The 21,616-nt window shown below is 45.7% G+C and overlaps 1 protein-coding gene across 8 annotated transcripts in view; it reads left to right on the top strand.

Moving 5' to 3' along the window:
• LOC139553402 (homeobox protein Meis2-like) overlaps positions 1-21,033 on the top strand; it is a 100,447-nt gene extending 79,414 nt beyond the window's left edge. For 5 of the 8 annotated variants that reach the window (XM_071365689.1, XM_071365688.1, XM_071365685.1 and 2 more), the window contains exons 10-12: positions 13,151-13,209; positions 15,217-15,327; positions 19,263-21,033. In XM_071365689.1, the coding sequence (XP_071221790.1) occupies positions 13,151-13,209; positions 15,217-15,327; positions 19,263-19,507 (415 nt within the window). In that variant the 3' untranslated portion in view covers positions 19,508-21,033. Of the gene's footprint in view, positions 1-13,150; positions 13,210-15,216; positions 15,328-15,871; positions 15,971-19,262 lie in introns of all 8 variants that reach the window. The other 3 variants (XM_071365690.1, XM_071365691.1, XM_071365686.1) reach the window with 3 other exon arrangements.
• The last annotated feature ends 583 nt before the right edge of the window (positions 21,034-21,616 follow it).

Raw genomic sequence — 21,616 nt, forward strand, 5'->3', positions numbered from 1 at the left:
GAGAGAGAGAGAGGGAGGGAGGGAGGGAGGGAGGGAGGGAGGGAGGGAGGGAGAGTCATTGTACATCTCATTTTGGCTCTTCAATGGCTTGGTTTTATTGGTGGGTCGTTTAATAACAAGGGCTCTGCGTTTGAAATGAAGTCGAGCTGCATTTGCGTGGGCAAGCCTCCTTTTCATTTTAAGATGGTAATTTCTGTTCGGGGTAAGAGCTGGAAAGAGCAAGCGCCAGAGCTGGAGAGAATATGCAAGAGAGAGAGGCTCACACACATAGAGAGTAAAGGAGTGGGAGAGAGAGAATTCAAGGAAAATACAAGGGGAAAAGTAGGTTAATTTATTTCATTTGCAGGTAGAGTTTAAAAAAAAAATAGAGTGGAGAGAGAAAGAAAGAAAGAGAAAAAGTGAAGGATGCCGTTTTCATGAATAAGCAGCTGAACGCGCCCGGGCAACCAGTGTAAGCCTGGCAGAATCTCTCAGTGCCTGGGGCCATCTGTGAGCAGAATAGCAATTTTATTACTTTGTCATTAAACCAATTTCACAGCAGTGTTGTTTGTTAATGAGCAGCCGCAAACGAGCGAAGATGTCACATACTAGAATAGCAGCAAGATTTGTGACCCTGCTCTGTCTTTCTCATTCTCTCTCTTCCTCATTCTTATTCTCCTATTTCTTCTCTCTCCCCTTTCTTTATATCTTTCCATCCTCTTCACCTCTCTCTATCTCTCTCCATCCCCCTCTCTCCCTCCCTGGGTTGGAGAGGTCCCTGGCCCATAAAAGCGGAAACTGCTTAAAGATAAAATGCAAAGTCTATACAGTCAAGTCTCTATTTATGAGCTTCCACTTGCCTTTAGAGCTCGTTGGGACGAATGGTTTCTCCATGGGCTTTCAGAACCTGCAGCTGGAAGGGCCAGGGATATTGGCCTGTTATGTAGCACTAAAGTCCACCATTTGCTGCCAATGTCAAGCACCAATAGGACAGGCATTGGAATTGATACACTGGGACCAGAATCATTGATGTCATGCATGCAGTATTGCAGAGGGACTAAATGTATTAGAGGTAGCTTTGTTCCTCCTCATCAGACTCACCAGACCTTACTAATGAACATAGATTACACTGATGTGGATGTCCCCCTTCCAAGTAATGGCTAAAATAAAGCGTCTAGTGATGTCTGGGGGCTAGGGACAACAATGCCTGCTCCTTCTCTCTCTCTCTCTCTCTCTCTCAGCAGTCACTCCTGCACATGCTCAGTGCAAGGTGCAATTGAAACATCATTGGTGATAATGGGGGAGATAAATATTCATAAGGCTGGGGGGAAATCCAAGATTATACTGATAGGGGCCTCATTGTGAGCCTATCTCTCTCTCACTAAGCTTGGCTGTGCATAATAGTTCTGACTTAATACCTCCATCTTCCTCTGATAACTTCATCGAGGAGTGTGTGTGTAAATGAGGTGAAAGGGAGGGCTGCATCGTTTATTTCTCACCTCTCTCCCAAATTGCAAATTACCAGCTTTTCAGGCCACGTTCCAATTAAAAGTGGATTGTTCTAGCCTTGCTTTGCACTGGGAGCCTAGGGGACTCTCCTCCCACGCTGTGCAGCGCTTCACACTTATTCTATTGATACCTCATCCATAACAAGCTGAACCCTGGCAAAGCTTGCTGAATCAAACAAAGGCCTGTATTGATTTATAGGGTCCTCCATGATGGGGTTATTGGCATGGGCCTCGTCTCGCAGCCATAGGGCACCCAGCCATATATAACTACTTCAAAAAGAACACACACAAAACAGGTCAAAATAATATATTAAGGTTGTTGTGGATGTGGTTACAATGGTGTTAGGAAAGGGATAGGGGGGAAGGGGGAGGGAGGTAGGAAGATTGAAAGAATGATAGGTGGGGTAGGTAGATACAGCATTATGGAAGAGACACCATTCCAGGAGAAAGAGAAAGACTAACAGAGAGAGAGACAGCTTACGAGAGAGAAAAGGAGAGAGAGAGGTAGAGAGAGAGAGAGAGAGCAGGCCTGGACAGATAGAGAATACCTGTCTGAGGTTCACTGGATTTAGATGGATCAGGTAAAGAAGGAGCTTCTGTATGTCTCCTGTCCGCTCTGGCTCCCTAACACAACGGCCCCAGGGCCACTCTGTCACACCTGGTCACCTTTACCCTCCACACACACACACACACACACACACACACACACACACACACACACACACACACACACACACACACACACACACACACACACACACACACACACACACACACATACACGACACACACACTGCCCCGCCCAGTCCCCTGACTCCCTCCAACACACCACTGTAAGCCTGTGGATAACTCTCCCTTCCACATACTGCAACCACAATTGCAGCCATCTCCCCCAACCAGCAGATAAACTAATTATATCAAATATTTTCTGTCACATTGGCTGGTCCTCTGGGGCCAGTGCTCACTCTCCACCTGAATCTCTCTCTCTATCTCTCTCTCTCTCTCTTTCCTCTCTCTTTCTCTGTCTATCATTTCATCTCTGTTCTACATGCTCATCTGCAGTGTCAGCAGAACGCCTGCTCCCTCTATCTCTTAATTTTACTGTATTCATGATTTCATTCATTAGGACTGTATTTACCTCATACTCAGTCAGCGAGGTGCTATAAATCATATCAGGAATAAAGAGGCCATTGATCGGTCACTGACAGAAACCAAAATAGGTTTATATGTGATTCTGCTACAGAGTTTGATTGAATTGAGAACTAAAGCCCCATTTCCATTGGCACTTTGAAGTCAACCTGGGTTGGGCTGGCCTTGGTGGGCTAGCTGGAATTGCGTATCCACTGACTCCAGAAATGAGAAATGATGTCATGTTGCTAGGTAGCCAATATGTGATTAATTCACCCTCACCATGCTGTAACTAACATTACCCCATACTCCTGCCAGTGCCAACCAGACTCAGAGCCATGTATTTAGCTAGCTAGCCAAGCAAACCAGCAGGTCTGATATGATGTAGCTAGCTAGCTATCTTTCAATACGACCTGGCCAGCTAAAACTCCTACTAGCTCACGTTAGCTAGGTAGCTTGTTTCAACTCTGATTTGCTAGCTAATGTTAGGTAGCTAGCATTTGAGGGCTGACTGTTCTTATACAAGGTGATTGTGTAGTGCAAAAATGAATGAAGGATCCAGCTATGGTGGTCATTTGTGTCATGTCTGACTACTGCAGTACTGCTTGTCCATGTGCTAGCTAACAGCAACAAGCCCAGACCAGCTAGCTAACCGTGTTGTCAGCATCCAGCAGTGATCAGCTGGTGGTTGCATAGTAACGGCGTCACCAGCACGAATTCTAATCGAGCTGGCACCAGTTGTGAAACTGGGCTGCGCTGGCCCGGGTTTCCCTCGACCCAGCTCGAATTTCAGAATTTAAGGGCCAGTAGAAATGGGGCTTTAGTGGCTGTAAGGTTGTAAACTCAGGGCCTAGTCACATATGGAGACACAATGAGATGTATCCACGGACAGTAGCTTATCTGAGCCTTAAGCAATGAAGAGGAGATATTTGGCAGTCGCTGGACACGTCTGACTGCTCTACAGTGTCAATGCTGCTGCAGTCTTCCACTGCAAACAAATCTATTTATATTACTAGACTGATGTCTGACTTTTTACCCCTAAACTGTGGTTTCTCAGAATGTCCATCTGTGTGTTTCTAGTGATTGAGGGTCCAATGAATTATTTAAGAGAGAAGTCAGAGGAGAGCCAGCAGTATTTGACTGATGGCTCTCAAGGCCACTAACACAAAATACTACACACAGACTCATTCTCTCTATATCGGTCTCACACACACTATCTACCACACACCACAGACACAATGATGAGGAGATGATGACATCCCAGTGGGCCACCCGTGGGAGAGTGTTTCCTAACACACACACACACACACATACACACACGTTTGTCATCCCTGCCAATACTTCTTTAAGAGCGTGAGAGCAGAAGGAGTAGAAGCGAAAAGTCCTGGAATTAGGGAACTCAGACAGTCCCCCGGACAGGTTTAGATGTCACTCCTTAATTGCTCAAACTGCTGTGCATTTTCACAGCCCTAAATTCGTGGTTACTAGCAAGGGAGAGTGAGAAAAAAAGAGAGGGAGAAAGAATACAATTAAATGGGGGCACCCTTCTACCCTACCACTGACTCGGTTTTCTGTCTGTTCCACATGCATTTGAGAATCTGTGTGTGTGCGCGTGTGTGTGTGTTGCATAAGGAGCTACACACAGGGTTGAAGCCCCTCTTTGCAGGTCCCCCCTTCTAGAAGCAACCTGAGCTGAGAGCCCATTATAGTGTCATAACCCAGGAAGGGAGAATAGACGATTAATACAGATGTAGGATCTTAATTTGATCACTATTTTGTTGCTGAGAATTTGCAACTTTTAGTGTGTCCGTGGTTTAAAAAGATTTCTAAAGTTAATAATTTCCACTTTAAAATGTCAGACTTGATTTTCCCTAACGAAAAAGGTATCAACCCCTACAAAAGATGTCCATTAATTATAATCCACAAAATTCACATTTTCTGTTGCTGCAGGATTATTTTCCTGCTGTAGCAAACCGGCTCAAATTAAGATCCTACATCTGAATGAAGCAAAGGAAATAGATTGGCCTTATTTCCTGTCTGGCTGGCGTGCCGCAGACACTTGTGTTGCCTAGACGATGCGGTCAATTGACACTCAATTTTGTTTGAAATCTCACGCATCCATCATGTCATTATCAGTTTCCCCTGGTAATTCAAAAAGCTGCCCCATTTGATATCTGACAATAGGGGGGGGGGGGAGTTGCGGAATCTCTTTCTCTCAATTACTGAGGAGAGAGAGAAAAAAGAGGAAGGGACAGAATGAAAGAGAGGAGAGAAGAGCGGAAGACTGAGAGAGAGGGGAAAAAGGCCCATATTTGTGCGATAGCGCCCTGCGATTAGAGGTGAGGGCGGTTAGCGTGGAAAACAGCGATTATACCTGAACTCCCCACAGAGACAAACAAAGGGCCCCAGCACGCCGGGAATTGTGGGGAAAAGCAGGGGTGGCAGGGGCGGCTGCATAAAGAATAGGAGCTGGGCGACCTCACGAACACCTACTTATTTTAGGAGGCTGGGCCTAGTGTGTGTGTGTGGGGGGGGGGGGCATAGTAATGATAGTGCAGGACTCTCTCTCTCTTTCTATCTCTCTGTGGACTCAATAAAAGGCAGATAATTGAGACGTTTTGTGGAGTCTTTACTGGTCGCTGGGCTGGAATTGAATGACAGAGGCCAGTTGACTGGCCCCAGGTGCTTTGAGGGCTCCGACCTGCACTAGGGCTCTTTAGGAAAAAGGAGGCGGGGGAGGGGGAGGTGCACACACACTGAGAGACATCTAGCAGAATAAGTCTAACCATCTCCTTCTGCAGTATATGTATACTTATCTCTCTGTTCGGATGTGTTCTTTTCATGTGTGTTAGAGGCAGTGTGTGTCTGTGTGTGTGTATTTATATTGCCAGCGTGTGCCTGTGCTGGCCCTGCATGAAAGTGGAGAGCCCTGGCCAACCCTAAAGGTGAGAGGCTGGCTTTTGAGGAATGAAGAGTTACCTTCCAGCACTGAAGACCTCTGTCATGCCGCCCAGGCCAGAAAGACTTGACAGAGGCTAATATTGACATGAGTTGGATGTTTTCAACTGCACTTCAAACAAGGGAAAACACAGCTGTTGTTCCCCCTGAGCCTCAGTTTACCCAGACAGGGATAGGAACACCTTTAGTGCACCTATGCACCTTATTAAGATGTTGTCTTTGGGGGGAAAGAAATAGAGGGAGAGAAAGAGACTGAGGGCTAACAAGAGGATGTAGATCAACTCCTCTCCCTAATCTCTCCTGTGCTGGTGATAATCAACAATAATAGCACCAGTAAAAACATTCCAGAGCAAAGGTGACTGCCTGGAGAAGAAAAGGGAATTAATGAGGGCAAATATTAGAGTGCCTTCTGAGAGAAGAATAGAAGAGAGAGAAAGAGACACGGTGGCATGCACTCTTCCCCCTCCTTAACAGCCTAAAAACTGGTAGAGCAAGGTGCAGGTTAGCAGCGTGCCAGGTTGCTACAATAAGGCCTCTTTCATACAGGTGTGTTGACGCCCGGGGCAGGCTTGGCCGCATTTGAACAATAACTATCATATCTCTTAAAAAAGAAAGGAGGGCGAAGCGTCAAAAGGAGATGCCTGAGAGCCCTGCTGGGGCCAAGAAAAAACCCCGGTGCAGTTGTCAGAGCTTGTTGATGTTGCAGGGAGGAAAAATGTGAGAGTTTTTTTCTTCTTCATTCCCCCCCCCCCCTCGTTTCTTTTAAATATTTCTCTGGTTTTCCAGTGATTTAGGATGGGTTTTGTTCCGTGCCCCGAAACAGACAGAGTAGGGAGAAGAGAGGAGGAACGGAAGAACAAAGTCGTGGCTGTGTCAGGAACAGCAGCTGCTAGCCAGATCCAAATAGCGACGACCGTGGGCTTCCTGGCCCTGTGGCCCCGCCCACTGGCCACTGGCGGTGCTTTTGACAGACAGTCAGCAGCTGGGGTCTGGCCGGCCCCGCCACACAGGGGTCAGCCCCCATTACCCCCTAGGAACACCAGCCTTATCCCACAGGGGGGATGGCCCAGGGGTGACATCCCTAAACTTGCTTGTTTTGGGGGAATGTTGAGTTGTGATGAGGTATTGGTGGAGAGCACAGGAAATATTTGTCTCACTGTCCCATTTTTTATGACTTCCCCCCATTGCAGATATATTTGATAGAGAGGTCCCTCACCCATAACCCCGATATAGATCATCTGACTGGTTATGATTTGGATAAGATAATACAGATTGATATAACTCGCTATCAGCTATTTCCGAGGTAAAGCCAACAGTGAAGCACCACATACTGCAGTCAGTTACCCCACTTCTGCACCCCAGAGAGAGAGAGAGAGAGAGAGAGAGAGAGCGAGAGAATGAGCGTGCCGCAGTGCTATTGATTTATTTTAATTAGCTGCTCGTTAAATCGTGTCAGTTTGCAAAACAAATATATAATTCTTTGTCTGATTTACCACTCCACTCTTAATGGCTCCTAGCGGGTTGGAGAGAGAGACAAATGGCTGAGAAATGCTAATGCTGCTCATATTTTGTAGAGAGAGGAATGTTACAAAAGTAAATGAGAGAAAAGCTATAGAAAATAAGAAAAAACAGGTCAGTGGAAGTGTACGGAGAATTAAAGGTGAAGCTATTCCATTTTGAGAGACAGGCGGGAGAGAGGGTGCGAGAGAGAGAAACTATGTAAACACAGTGGCTGCCCTAAACGTGGGCCTTTGCAGCCTCTCCGACGTCCCAAAAAAAGCAATTCCCAGCTTCGCTCCGTTTCACATCTGCACTAAATCAAACACGGCGGTGAGGTAATGCTGCACGGCGTATGTCTCTTCACTCCTGTTTTAACTTAAAGAAGAAAAGAAGAGAGGAAAGGGACTCTCCAATAGGAATAGCTGGAGGAAGTTTCATCGCTCCGCCTCCTCTTCCCCCGCTTCTCCTCCTCCTCTCTACCTCCTCGACTCGTGGAGTAGCTTTTGAAAATATTATTTCTGATAGTTTATGATAAATCCGTAGATAGGTGCTACAATCCGGTGGCTGGCTTAAACAGTTACAGTGTGTCTAGGACGCCCAGGTGGACAGATTCCATCTGTATTTACATCACAGTAGATTATCAGCCTTGTATCAGCTCAGTGGACCCTGGGCTGCCCTGCAGACTGCCTGATAATTGGGACTTGTTTGCTTTGTATTAAACACACCCTCCCAAGTTAATCTGCATACACTTTCAGGTCAAAGTGCATCAGCTGTTTTTCCAGACCTTTTTTTTTCTAAGACTCTTCTTCCATTTTTTCATTCCAGCTAAGAGTGACTCAACCACTCAGAGTTTAGAATGTTTATCTGCCTCTGAAAGCGGAAGTATGGAAGCAATGAGTTCTAATAGAAACCAGAGGACAGTGATGTTGGCAAACAATGATCCAGGGATTGAGTCGAATCTTGTTCAAATTCAGATTGCGTCGCGTCTAATCTTTCTGCAAAAGCAGAGGACCAGAATTTGACTGGCAAACGGAAACTCGCTCCAACCCTGCCTCCCCTAACTCTAACTCTGGCATGGGTATTCCAAACGGCCATGTTCAGGTCAGCTATGGAGGCAGTAAACTGTCAACTATTTCCGTGTTGCGATCATCTGAAGGACCCCTCCTCTCTTAGCACGCTCCGGAGGGGCTCGATTTGGAGCCATGGCCCTGGTTTCTTGGAGGGCCATGTTTGGTATGTCTCTCTCTCTCTCTCTCTTTCAGCTCGTCAAACAAGTGGCTCCGCTCCTCATTGGCTGGGCTCCCTCAGATCTCCCTGTGATTGGCCCGTTGAGTCTCTCGCTCTATTGTTCTCGCTCTCGTTCTCTCTCTTGGCTGCGCTCCATGGCTGGTTGGTTTGGCATGAGGTTTTCTCAGGGAAGGAATGCTGACAACAGGAGCGAGTTACCAGGTGTGGCCGCGAGTCAGTTAACCAGAAACAAGGCCTTTCTGACAGATTGAAAGGAGGAGGAAGGGAGGGGAAGAAAAAAAACAGGAGAGGAGAGGCAAGACCCTGATATTCAGCAGCAGGAATGGTTTGCTGTGATTTAAATGCAAAATTACTCCGTTCTTCTCTATCTCTATGAGACCCTTTTCTTTCTCTGTGAAGAAGCAGCATGTGACAAGACAGGAAGAGAGAGAATACCAAGGCTAAGGTCTTCTGAAGGTGAATCTCTCTCTCTCGCTCACACGGGACAGCAGTCATTGTTATAGAACTGGAATCTCCTACCTCTCATACACGCGCTCTGTCTCTGGTCTGGCGTTAGCGTAGCATAGTGTGCTAACGCACTAGCCGGGGTATTTAGCACCTAAACGGTTGCTTTGCAGTGGCTCCCCTCTGTTTGAGTGAGCTGAAATTAGTGGCTGGGGATCGTGTGTTGATCCAGCTCAGTGGAGAGCCAGGGTCAAGTGACCTCCTGCTGTCTTGACTCCATCACTCAGATTGTTGCTGTTATTGTGTTATGCTGCAAAGGCCCCCATATAAAATAACATCCAGAGCTGCAGTAAATCCAAGTCTCTATAGGACTTCTACTGAAAGTGATACCCTCTTGTCCTTGTTGCAGACAGAGTATTTGTACATAGACACACTATGTTCCTGGTGGATAGAAACGTGCTGGGTGAAGGAGTGTATCTGTGAGTGGAGGTCCATTATCACTACACTGTACAGAATATGAAAACACACACATGTACAGTAGGCTACATTCACGGGTGTGCACATACACACATGCTGGATATTGGCATGAACAAGTACACATACACACACAGAAGCATTTTCCTTGCGAATCACAAGTGATTGGAACCTTTTCTTCTACTCTTTATGTGTCTCTGAGTGGATTAGTAAAGCACGGTGCACTGCACAGCCTCTCTCTTTCGCTCACTCTCTCTCTCTCAGGGTATGTACACATTCTGAGGGGTATCCATAGAAATGACCTCCCCATGACCCTGTAACCTTACTTTAATTATTTGTTTGAAGACAACATGGAGTTCCCATGCTGAGAGCCAGTGTGTGTGTGTGGTGTGTGTGTGTCCCTTACAGAAAAAACACGATTTAACATGTGGAAAATCACATGATTTTCGTGTTTTCAAATGTTGCATTAAATGTTATCACATTAACTTCACATAATATCATGTGATCACATGAAAGCATGTGTTTTTGGAACACTTCACATGTGATCACGTGAAGTTCATGTGGTTTTTCTGTAAGGGTGTGTGGTAACGTAACACTGAGCAGAGTCAGGACATAATAAGGGAAACCACCAGAGTTAAATAATAAAACATGGTTGGAGGTTTTAGGGAAACCTCTGTCTGTACCTAGTGTGCCTGCCTCTCTCTCTCTACTGGTCTGGTTAACCCTCGGACATGTAGAGGCAGAGGATGTGTCTATGGTGTTGATGTGTGGATGTATGTGTGTTAGCAGGAAGTTTGGGAGTGTAGTCCCTCCCACCTCCACACATGCACACATCCCTCCACCCCTGCCTGCCATCCCTCCATCCCTGCCTGCCATCCCTCCATCCCTGCCTGCCATCCCTCCATCCCTGCCTGCCATCCCTCCATCCCTGCCTGCCATCCCTCCATCCCTGCCTGCCACACCTCTATCCCTGCCTGCCATCCCTCCATCCCTGCCTGCCATCCCTCCATCCCTGCCTGCTTGCCATCCATCCCTGCCTGCCATCCCTCCATCCCTGCCTGCCATCCCTCCATCCCTGCCTGCCATCCCTCCATCCCTGCCTGCCATCCCTCCATCCCTGCCTGCCATCCCTCCATCCCTGCCTGCCATCCCTCCATCCCTGCCTGCCATCCCTCCATCCCTGCCTGCCACCCATCCATCCCTGCCTGCCTGCCATCCATCCATCCCTCCATCCCTCCATGTGTGAGAAGAGAAAACAGTGTTATCAGGCCTGGCTCTGATAATCTCAATTGGCTTTACTCAAACTGATAAAAGGCGCTCTGGGGTCATAGAGGGGGCCTTGGTTGGTCAGCAACCCCCCTCCCTCCGCAACCTCGCCAATCGCGTTACTGTGGCAACTTGTTCAGAGAATAAAAACAGAGCCTGTTGTCATGTGTATGGTGGTTGGGTTGTGTGTGTGTGGCCGCCAATGGGTACAGTGTTGACTAGAAGGGAGTCAATCTCGGCAGCAACCCTGAGGGAAAATATTTTAATATCCATATATGTTTGTGTATGCTGCTGTAAAGAGCTGTTTTTCCTACTCAAATGACCATGTCAGAACAGCATAACATTTGAGTGTGGACAGCAAACCAACCCTGATATGAAAATCTTTTCAGGTAAACTTACACAATAAATGTCCTAAGTAGTAGATACTGAGCAGCAGTTGAGTTGAATAAGATCAAAACAGGTTCTAACTAAATAGATCAATACCACAAACACACTGTTTCGTGTGCACTTTGTTATTCCTGGGGCTCTCTCTTCCCATCACCGGTCGGTATTGGAATATTTATCACCTGCAAGGAACATTCCTGATTTGATGTGTTTATGGTTATGTCCCAGAATAGGTAAGAATCCACATGGTTATAATTTCCAATCCTTTGTGCCGTCTTGGGAGAAAAAAGAAAAAGCAGGGTGTATATTTCTGGCAGGCCTTGCTCTGTAAGCCTGCCCAGAGAGGGAGCACGATAGTGGGACATTCTGCTGTGTTTACTTGCTCAGCTGGTTTTGATGCTGGAAGCCTGTCTCTCTCCTAAGCACTGCAGGCGTAGTGACGTAGTGAAGGTAGACAATAAACGATAGACAGCTAAAGATGCTCTTTTATATCCCTCTTACTCATAATGCGTGAGAGCCACAAACAGTTTAAAACAGTTTAAACCAGTATTTATGATATAGGCCAAACAAAACCACGACCTTCAATAGATCACAAATCACAGCCCCAAATCAACATTGATACAGTGTACCTACCCTTTACCCTGTCCTTTCCCATGTACATGTTAGTGTGTCTGCCTGTCCTCTCTCTGGGGCCAGCGGTGTACCCTATACCCTACCTGCACTCTGGGTGCCCCCTATACCCTAACTCTACTCTGGGTGCACCCTAAACCCTACCTGTACTCTGGCTGCACCCTATACTGTGGGTGCACCCTATACCCTACCTGTACTCTGGGTGCACCCTATACCCTACCTGTACTCTGGGTGCACCCTCGCAAATGAGCACAGCTCCATCTCGTTTCCCAACCGTGCATTTTGTCCATTTAACTATGACACTTTGAGCGGGCAGATTACAGGCGTTTACGTTAACAGGAGACGGTAAGGGCAGGTATCAGGGGTTCACGGGGGATTAGGAACTGAAATTAGTTCCAGAACCTTCCCTTTTTCCATCTAATGACCAGTCCTGTAGCGTTGCCCTCTCCACGTTCCCAGAAACGTTTCTCAAGAGGGCTCCATGCTGGAATACCCCACGATGATTTGAAACATCTCTCTAATATCAACCACATGTGGGTACCTGTAGTGCTAGCGATCTCACTCCTCTCTGACTTCTTAGAGAGAGAGAGGTACTAGATGGAGATGGAAAGATGCTCAGTCTGTAAAGGTAAAGCCGGTCCGGGGCGGTGTAGGCGGCTTGTCTTTGACACGGCCCTGGGTCCCTGCGTCCCATTTGAGACTTTAAGAGGTTGCCCCTGGCTGGCAGTCACCTCCAGATGACCCCTCTGTCTTTACAGTGGAAAGCGGTGGGAGCAGAGAGGAGAGTCGGGGAGGGCAGGCTTTGTGGAACTGCACTTATTCGCCGCTGTGGCGGTGATAAAACTTCACACAGCCTAATTGATGGGCTTGGTGACATAACAATACCTTGTGAAAGCACCGAGTGGCCATGCCTGGTCCTCATTTATAGACAGCTGGACGGGGAGCAAAACCCCCTGCAATGAAGGGCCAGAGTGAGAGTGAGTGAGAGAGAGAGAGAGAGAGAGAGAGAGAGAGAGAGAGAGAGAGAGAGAGAGAGAGAGAGAGAGAGAGAGAGAGAGAGAGAGAGAGAGAGAGAGAGAGAGAGAGAGAGAGAGAGAGAGAGAGGGGGTGGGTGGACAAATGAAAGGAACCGATTGTATGTTGCCCCTTGCGAACTTGCACATTATTTTGAATTTCTAATGAGCAATAACACGCTAGGAATAACATGTTTATAGGGTCTATGTGAGTGTGTGCGCGCGTGTGTGTGTATGAGAGAGAGATGTGACATACTGAGCGGTCTAGCTCCTCAGTTGCACCGCCGCCTCACCACAGCACACACACTTAATGCCTGTGGAATGGCTCCTCGGTCTCCATAGCAACCAAATGTAATCAAAAGCTTTATTAAACAAGGGGAATAGATCATAAGGACATTAAAAGAAAACCTTGTCGGGTTCCCAAGTCTGCTCACAATTGCCCTTTTGTTACTGCCGTGTCTCCGTTGTGATTAGCCAGTGGCTAATGTTGTTATTACTAAGTCATACAAAACGGTGTTGTTTTGGTTGCGTTTAAAAAAAAAAATGAATACTGCTACTTGTATCGTGTGAATGCTGTGTGATTTAAAGTGTGTTTCTCTCTCCTCTCCTCTCTCCCAGGTTCATTAACGCCAGGAGAAGAATAGTACAGCCCATGATTGACCAGTCAAATCGAGCAGGTAAAGAAACGACTATATATCTACATATCTCTTCCCCTCTTCCCGGAAACACCCACTCCTTACAAATCCCCTCCCTTATTACCACACACACACACACACACACACACACACACACACACACACACACACACACACACACACACACACACACACACACACACACACACACACACACACGAGTCGTTAGGTGATTAACTGTAATTGGCGATATCCCAATCTAACCCTGAGAGGTGCTTTAGCTACACGTTCCCTTTCTGTGAGTTACTAATTGGGCACAAGAGAAGCTCCAGGAAGGCTTGGAGCATTTTCATTTATATCTTTTTTTAAGGTTGTTGTGTATTTTTTTCAGTCTTTTTTTTTCTTCTATCCTTCACAGCTTTTGGGGGGATAGGTAGGGGGAAAGAAGAGAGGAGGGTTTCAATTGGTATCTACTTTGTGTTTTTTAATTCACTAAATTCCCTCCAGTGTCAGTCCTCTGGATGTTGCTCTGTATTCACTTAGCCCAGATTTGAAATATCAAGGGTCCTATATATGCGATTGTATTGAACTTCATCATTTCAATTGAGTAATTATGGGCGATTAATTCATTCCGGTCATGAAAAACAACCTAACGGATGAGAATGAGTTTTATATGATCCACTGATCTCTGATTTCTGGCTGGCCGCCCTACGTAGGGAGAGACGTCCATTCCTCTGAAAAGGATTAAGGATGGGTTCATATTGTAAATTGATCAGGCATTGATTTTCCATATCTACCATGGTCAGACGACAAAAACGACTGAAAGATTGAGTCATAAACATGCCACTGAAACTGAGCAAATAATCTGTACAGGAATTTATGTAGCCACCCTATGCCGCATCGACTGTGACATTACTATGAAAAAACGGCAAGTAATATGTCTCTGAGGGGGAAAGCTTTTTGTTGATTAGCTAGCTCCGAGTCTAGAGAGAGCCCCACAAATTGGGGAGGAGATTTGTGCAAATTAAGTTAAGCAATTATTGAAATGAGTCGTGCCTTTCCAAATCGCACTGACTCCCAGTACAATTACTGCGGTTTGTTGGGAATATTTGAAAGAGAGGAGAGAGATAGACAGAGAAGGGAGAGCGTGTGTTTAGGGTGTGTCAATCAGCAATCTCTCCAAAAACAGCATGATTTACAGCTTCCCCTAATCTTCAGGGTTTACAGATTACTCCGGATTAGGCTGTTTAGTCCGGGAATATGCTGTTCGCTAGACTCCACAATACTCTTACTCAATAGGTCTAATAATAGGACAGTATAGTGTAATTTGATTTCTACTGTACACAGTATTATAATGTTATAATAATATTATGATATGAATCTAATTTGTAAATAATCATCATAATCAGTCCTTTCACCTTCTGTAATTTTGATATTTTAAGTCATTTAAATTTGCAGGGATAAATAATGACAGTTGCAGGGGGATAAATAGTGATATTTGTGCAAATTGTGTCCCATATTGTGTCCCTGTCCAATGATGTCCCATATTATGTTCCTGTCCAATGATGTCCCATATTGTGTCCCTGTCCAATGATGTCCCATATTGTGTCCCTGTCCAGTGATGTTCTATATTGTGTCCCTGTCCAGTGATGTTCCATATTGTGTCCCTGTCCAGTGATGTTCCATATTGTGTCCCTGTCCAGTGATGTTCTATATTGTGTCCCTGTCCATAACATCCCTGTTGCTTGGGGAATGGCTGGTGATGGTCTTGACAGAACGCTCTGATCTCGTCAAACTGCATGCTTTCTTTTCTCTGTTAGAGAACAATGCTTAATCTCTTCTGTTCTCTAGTGCTAAAGTGTGTGTGTGTGTGTGTCTCTGGTGTGTGTGTGTGTACTCACACTGTATGTGTTTGCATGTCATGCATCAGTCATCGGGGACACAATGTGTTGCAGTATGTTTGGGCCAGAGCTGGGACAATAAGCTGATTGTGTGGTGTGTCTTCTCTTTCTTTCCCTTCCTTTGTGTCCACGTTTTGACTACAATCAGGTTTTCTTCTTGATCCTTCAGTGAGTCAAGGAGCAGCGTACAGTCCGGAGGGCCAGCCCATGGGCAGCTTCGTGCTGGATGGCCAACAGCACATGGGGATCCGGCCAGCTGGTAAGCCCTCCTCCTCCTATCCTGCAAACTGTATACCAGTCACTGGACTGTGTATGTGTACAGGCACCAATGCAACCCATTTTACTTCGTGACTACTGTAGACTGACAGGGACACCCACCAACAACTCTAGCCATGGAAATATCACCCCAGCACTGACTATTGTACTGTACATGACAGCCTCATCAAGCCAAAACTAACCAATGTCACAACACTACTGATGATATCACTGCACCCTAGTAAAGTCATTCCACTCCACCCTCCAACTCCCCTGGGTATCACCCTTTGCCTGCTGCCTGCCTTGCTTGTCTCTCTTTTCACCCATCTGACTTTGTAACAAATGGAGAGATTTGTGGGGACTTAAACTATCTAACGGTTTTAGACTCTTTACTACGGAACCTTCTCTTCCTCCATTCTCTCCGCTGTTTTCTCTCCAGACTTAACCAATCATTACTTCTACCAGGGTGTCTGTCTGCTCTGACCCATCTGTGATTCGACCTTTGACCTTCTGCTGATCTTTTCTCTGGCGTGTTTCCCCTCTTCTAGGGCCTATGAGTGGAATGGGGATGAATATGGGCATGGATGGGCAATGGCACTACATGTAACCTCCATCTTGTAAAGTAAAACGCAAAGAAAAAGGGGGAAGTAAGTACAACTGGGCTCTTTTTTCCTTGGATGTATTTTTCAAACCTCTGGGCTTGTGGTTTGTACCCACAATCCCCCTTACTCCACCACAATCCCTCTCCCATCCGCACCCTAATTTTACAACAACCTCCCCCACAGCAACCCCCACGACAACCAGTGAGTGTGATTGGTGTAGCATGGTGCTTTAAGGGGAGAAAGGGGGGTAAGCAAGGGGGGTTAGCTAGCTACTGAAGGATGAATGGAAGGACTGGGAATAGTCGCCATGTCGTGAGGCTTTCTCCTGTCGGTCCTTGGGAGAGAGGGGGGGACTTGTGGCGCCAGCCAAGACAACAGGAAAACATTCACCCCCAACAACAACCCTGGCCTAGCATGGCATGTACCGATGCCACACATTTATTTATCACAACAGGGCCATCTCTCTCCCCATCTCCGACAGCCAATGCAAATGTTGGACATTTAAGGAAAAAATAACATCTCCAGAGGCAGGGTCTGTCTGGGAGAAATTAAGCAGGCTCCAGTGAAGCAATAAAGAAGGAGAAGTGAAACTGTCCTCCGAGTGACATAAATCTGTCTGGGGAACGATTGATGCCCAAATTATCTTATATGCAAAGACGGAGCGCAGCAGTACATTACGGTCCCCGGGTGAGATATACGGGCCGTGGGTGACATGGCCTATCCTTCAATGTGGGGTGGGGGTGGCGAGTAGGGGGGTGATGGGGGGGAGGGCGTGTGTTTGGATGTTTTCTACTCGAGGGGGCATTGACTAGCCCCGACATGAGACACACACAGATCCATTTAAAGGACCAGAGACATTAAAGAATGGCTGTGTTATAAAGGAAGGAATCTCTCGCTCACACACACACACACACACACACACACACACACACACACACACACACACACACACACACACACACACACACACACACACACACACACACACACACACACACACAGACTCTAAATGGCTGCCGTCTGATTAAGCCTGGCCATTCTGCCTCCCGCTAGCACCACATCGCTGACATTTGAGAAATCAAGACATATCACATCCCAAAGGCAGCGGTGCAGAAGAGATTTTATTGAACACCCAAACTCCTTTGCCCAATGAGGCACAATATAATAACACTTACCTTGATTAAAAGAACCCTTTATATGTAAATTGGGCCTGGATTTTCCATAGGGTCACCATAGCCAATTCTATCGACAGAGCCCATTTCACCCCTCTTTTTTTCCTCCCTCTCTCATCTCCTCTTCTCCTGTCTTTGTTAATGGCATCAGGGATAAAAACCCTTCAGGAAGCAATGTTCCCTAAAACAGGCAGATAGAGACAACATTTGCTCAGCTTGGCTAATTCTTAATATAGGCTATATAATTTTTGGACTATTTAATTACATAACATATTTTATGCTTCATGACCAATAACATTAATAGCTTAATACAGAGGAATATTATCCTCTCTTGATATGATTAAGCTGCCACACAATATGGTATATTTGGTACTTAATTATCGCAAGCCATTGAGCAGGCCTGCTCTGCCAGAACAGGACAAAACAGAACAGGTAGAGAGAGAGAAAGAGGGAGAAAGAGGGAGAAAGAGGGAGAGAGGGAGAGAGACTGGTCACCATTATTGTCTTCAGATGGTTGTACCACTCCTGTTAATAAAGGGGGGCCCACAGATCTACTTAACAGAATGACTGCAGCTTACAAGACTGGAGATTACCAGCTTACAGTGTCAAAAACATCTGTTGGGCCTTTTAACAGGAGCCGCTCCAGGTTATATAGAGGTGAGAGCACCCCTCACATACCCCTCGCCTCACACCCCAGCCCAACACAGCATGCCCAGATTGATTTACCTATTTTATGACCCCGATAGTGAGGTTTTAAGAGAGCGTTCTGACAAACATGTGCATTTCCAATGAACTGATGTGGATAGCGAGTATTAGAAAATGGCTGCCCGGCTTTCAGCCAATGAGATTGGTCATTAATCTCTGCCTCTGCTGTCCTTTTTCCTCTCCCTTCCCTCCCTACCTTCTCCCCCTCCCCTCACCAGGCCCTCTTGTGTAATTTCTTAATTGCGGTGTATTAAGGTGGAGGAATGTGGAGAGTGAGCATGCCTGGTGACCTTGCTGCTACCCCTCCCCCACCCCTTCTCCTCAGCAGGGTTAATTCCCCAGGGGTTCACATTACAAAGCAGGCCGGGTTGGTCCAGGACCCACTGGCTCGAGCTCCAGAAGTACCCAACCTCAGGCCCAGGCCTGCGCTTCCCTGTCTGTTCCCTCCCGAGCGTCCAGGCCCCAGGGCCCCCCTCCACCTCCTCCACCACCACTACTTCCCCTCTGGTCTGTTGACAACAAACCCCCCCTGAATACCCAAACAGAGGCAACACTGAGCAGGTTCTGTCTCCACCACCCAGGCACAGTGTGAGGGAATGCCAACAGGCTGGGGTCTCCACACACATCAACACAGGGTCCTACTCTCCATACCAAGGGGTATCGCATCAGCATATTCCTTCCTCCCTCCCTCTTTCCTCCTCCTCCTCCCTCCCTCTGTCTTTCGCTCTACATTTCTCTCTCTCCCTCCTTTTATCTCTCTGTGCCTCCATCTCTTGCTGTCTCTGTGCTTTAGCAGTTGTTGTCATTATACTCCTAAACCCACACTCCCTCTATTTCAAGAGCAGCACTTTGTTTTGTTTAAAAGTGCCTCTTATTGGAGGGGAAAACGCAAAGCCTTGAACGCTATTCTTAGACTGGCATGTTGTGATAGTTAACTGAGCTCTAAATTATTTAATAACTTCTTTAAGGGGTTTTAAATCAAATATGTTCCCAGTAGCGCGTCCCCCTGAGAAAACGCCTCTATTTGGGTTGTCACTACATTCAGCGGAAGAATTGACTGTTCTGCCTGTAAAAGTATTAGTGCTGCTAACATCAATACGGCTGCTAGCTTCTCCATACGTAATCCAAAACGACAGTGTCTGGATGGTTGGAGATCACTTTCCAACCTGCGAACTGACCATGATTCTATTGACATTGTGAAGGACTCTCCATCACCTAAAATAGAGTGATACAATCGCTTGTTTAGCTCCTTGAATCCAAATCTCTGAAGTAGCTTTTGGGATATGTGTAATCCTAAATGTAGCTAGTATGGTTTTTAAAACTTCATTTCTACACCGCAAGATGAGCTCACTTTACACAAAGTATAAATGAATGTATTGTTTTATGTCAAAGTCACGCTAATGGAATTTAGTATTAAGAAATGGTGAGTGCTTGTTTCTAAACCTCTCACTCTCTCTCAGGTCTGCAAGGCATGCCAGTGGAGTACGTACCTCAGACTGGCCCTATGGGCATGAGCATGGCCCCACCAAGTTACAACCCTACTCATCAGATGACCCCTCACCCCTCCCAGCTTCGACATGGACACCCCCTCCATCCCTACCTGCCCGGCCCCCACCACCCTCATCACCCCGCCATGCTGATGCACGGAGGACCCCCCTCTCACCCAGGAATCACCATGTCTGCAGAGAGCCCCCCCCCCTGCTGACCCCCATTGACCCCAGCGCTGGAGGACAAGGCTTGGACATCCATGCCCAATAGTATAAGCAAACTTTACTACCACAACATCAACAACAACAGTAGCTTCTAAGAGAAGAAAACAAACATCAACAACCCTAAAACAAAGATATCTTCAGACAATTTTTCTGAATAAAAGCAGAACCCTTTTGACCATTATTAGACAGTAAAAACAGAATTCCAGATGAGCTGTGATGATTCTTCTTCTTTTCTTTTTTTAAACTTTTCAATATTGTTACTTTCATCCAAATGGAGGACCAAGCTGACAAGAACACTTTGTAAAGTCTTGGGCTTTTGTTAAAGATCAACAGAAGATGTTTTGAGGACAGACACGTACGTGCGCAAACACGGACACACGCACACACTTAAGACACACGCATTCGCACACACACAGTGCACACTCTCTCCAGTGACACGTTCAACTCATGTTTCAAAACGGAATCACTCTGGAAGATTGAGAGAAAAAAGAAAAAGACAAAAAGACTCCAAGAGTTATAACTACTGTAGTATAAAAAGTATAGCAACTAAGTTAAAATGTTTGCATTTTTTGTTGATCACTCAATTTCCTGAGCTAGTTCTAGAATAAAAGGTGAACCCTTTCTCTCACACTGTGTGTGCTCCTTCCTGGAGGAGAAACTGTCTCGGCGGCGCAGCAGCCCTATTAAAAAGAAAAGATGGAACATCTCAACAACGGACGCCCACTTGCTCCCAACCACAGCGACAGGCAGAATAGGCCCTGTCCCCCATAAAGAACAGGGCATGATGGGAAAAGGCTGCTAAATGACACCTGATCTCTCCAGAAGATTCAGTTTGAACATGTTTAATGCCCCTCTTTTTTTGGTTCATGAATGAATGTTACCCTGTAGGTATATACAAAAAAAGTTCTTAGTTTGAATTGCCCAAGCACTGGATTGTGTTGGTTTTATACATTTTTATTTGACTATTATTTTATTTTTTTGTATCCTGGACTCTCATTGACAGAGCCTATTGAAGGAAACGTAATAGTGGAAAAGAAACATCCTACTCTGCTTCTTTGCCTCTGGATCAACATACTTGCCATATGGACAATACTGACACAATGGTGAATTCTTTGGCACTGGGAGAAGCAATTGATGGTAGATGCACCCAAAAACCTAAAACTTCAAAAAAGAAGAAAAAAAAGAACTTAAATTATGAACTCAAAGCTTTGGGAAAAAGCTAAGAGAATATTGTAACAAACTTCGTACAGAGTTCAGTCTATTAATTGTTTCATGTTAGATATTCTATGTGTTTACCTCAATTGAAAAAGAATGTTTTTGCTAGTTTCAGATCTGCTGTGGCATTGATATTGTATGTCCATGAATTCCTTCCTTTTTCAGCACGTGTTCCTCACTAGATGATAAAATGCCGTCTCCCTTAAGCTTTGTCAAAAATACCTTAAATACTTGTATGAGGACTGTGACGTAATGTTTAAAAGGTGTTCAGTCACAAATGCTGTAATAAATATTTCATTTTTGATTTTTGTTAGATTTTTGTGTGCTGTGTGTTAAACATAACTTTAAGAGTAGGCTAATAGTAATTACGTAGTAGTGGGTTTACTTTTTATTATAGGTTGTATATTATTATTATTGCAAAGTTGTCATGGTGCTGACAGAAAATGTTTAACAATGTTTGGCTAAATAGCTAGGCAATATTAAGGTAATCCTACTAAGCTCAATTGTGCATTCAAAGACAGAGCATTTCCGCACCCTTTGGTTTCCTAACCTGTCAAGGCTTATAGTTGCAAAACCCCCAAGGGAGTTGCGCCACTTTAGTCGAATGAAGCATAATGTCATTTTATGATTTTCACAATGCAACCTGTTGCAACCAAACAAATTAATAAGTTAATATTCATTTTAAATGTGTGTTTAAATTATATTTGCAATGGTTTGTTTTCTTTTCCCTTTTTTCAGTGGAAATTAGGAGGCGCAAAGACTTGTGGAGATGATTTGCATGCCTTTATGGTAGAGTTTTAAACAGATCATCGATTGAGATCAAGTTTAACATAGGCCTATTTACAGTCACCTGAGTGTTATCACAGACAAATAATTGCATTAGCTCC

The sequence above is a fragment of the Salvelinus alpinus genome, chromosome 25 (genome assembly GCF_045679555.1).
Source record: "Salvelinus alpinus chromosome 25, SLU_Salpinus.1, whole genome shotgun sequence".
Lineage (NCBI taxonomy): Eukaryota > Metazoa > Chordata > Actinopteri > Salmoniformes > Salmonidae > Salvelinus > Salvelinus alpinus.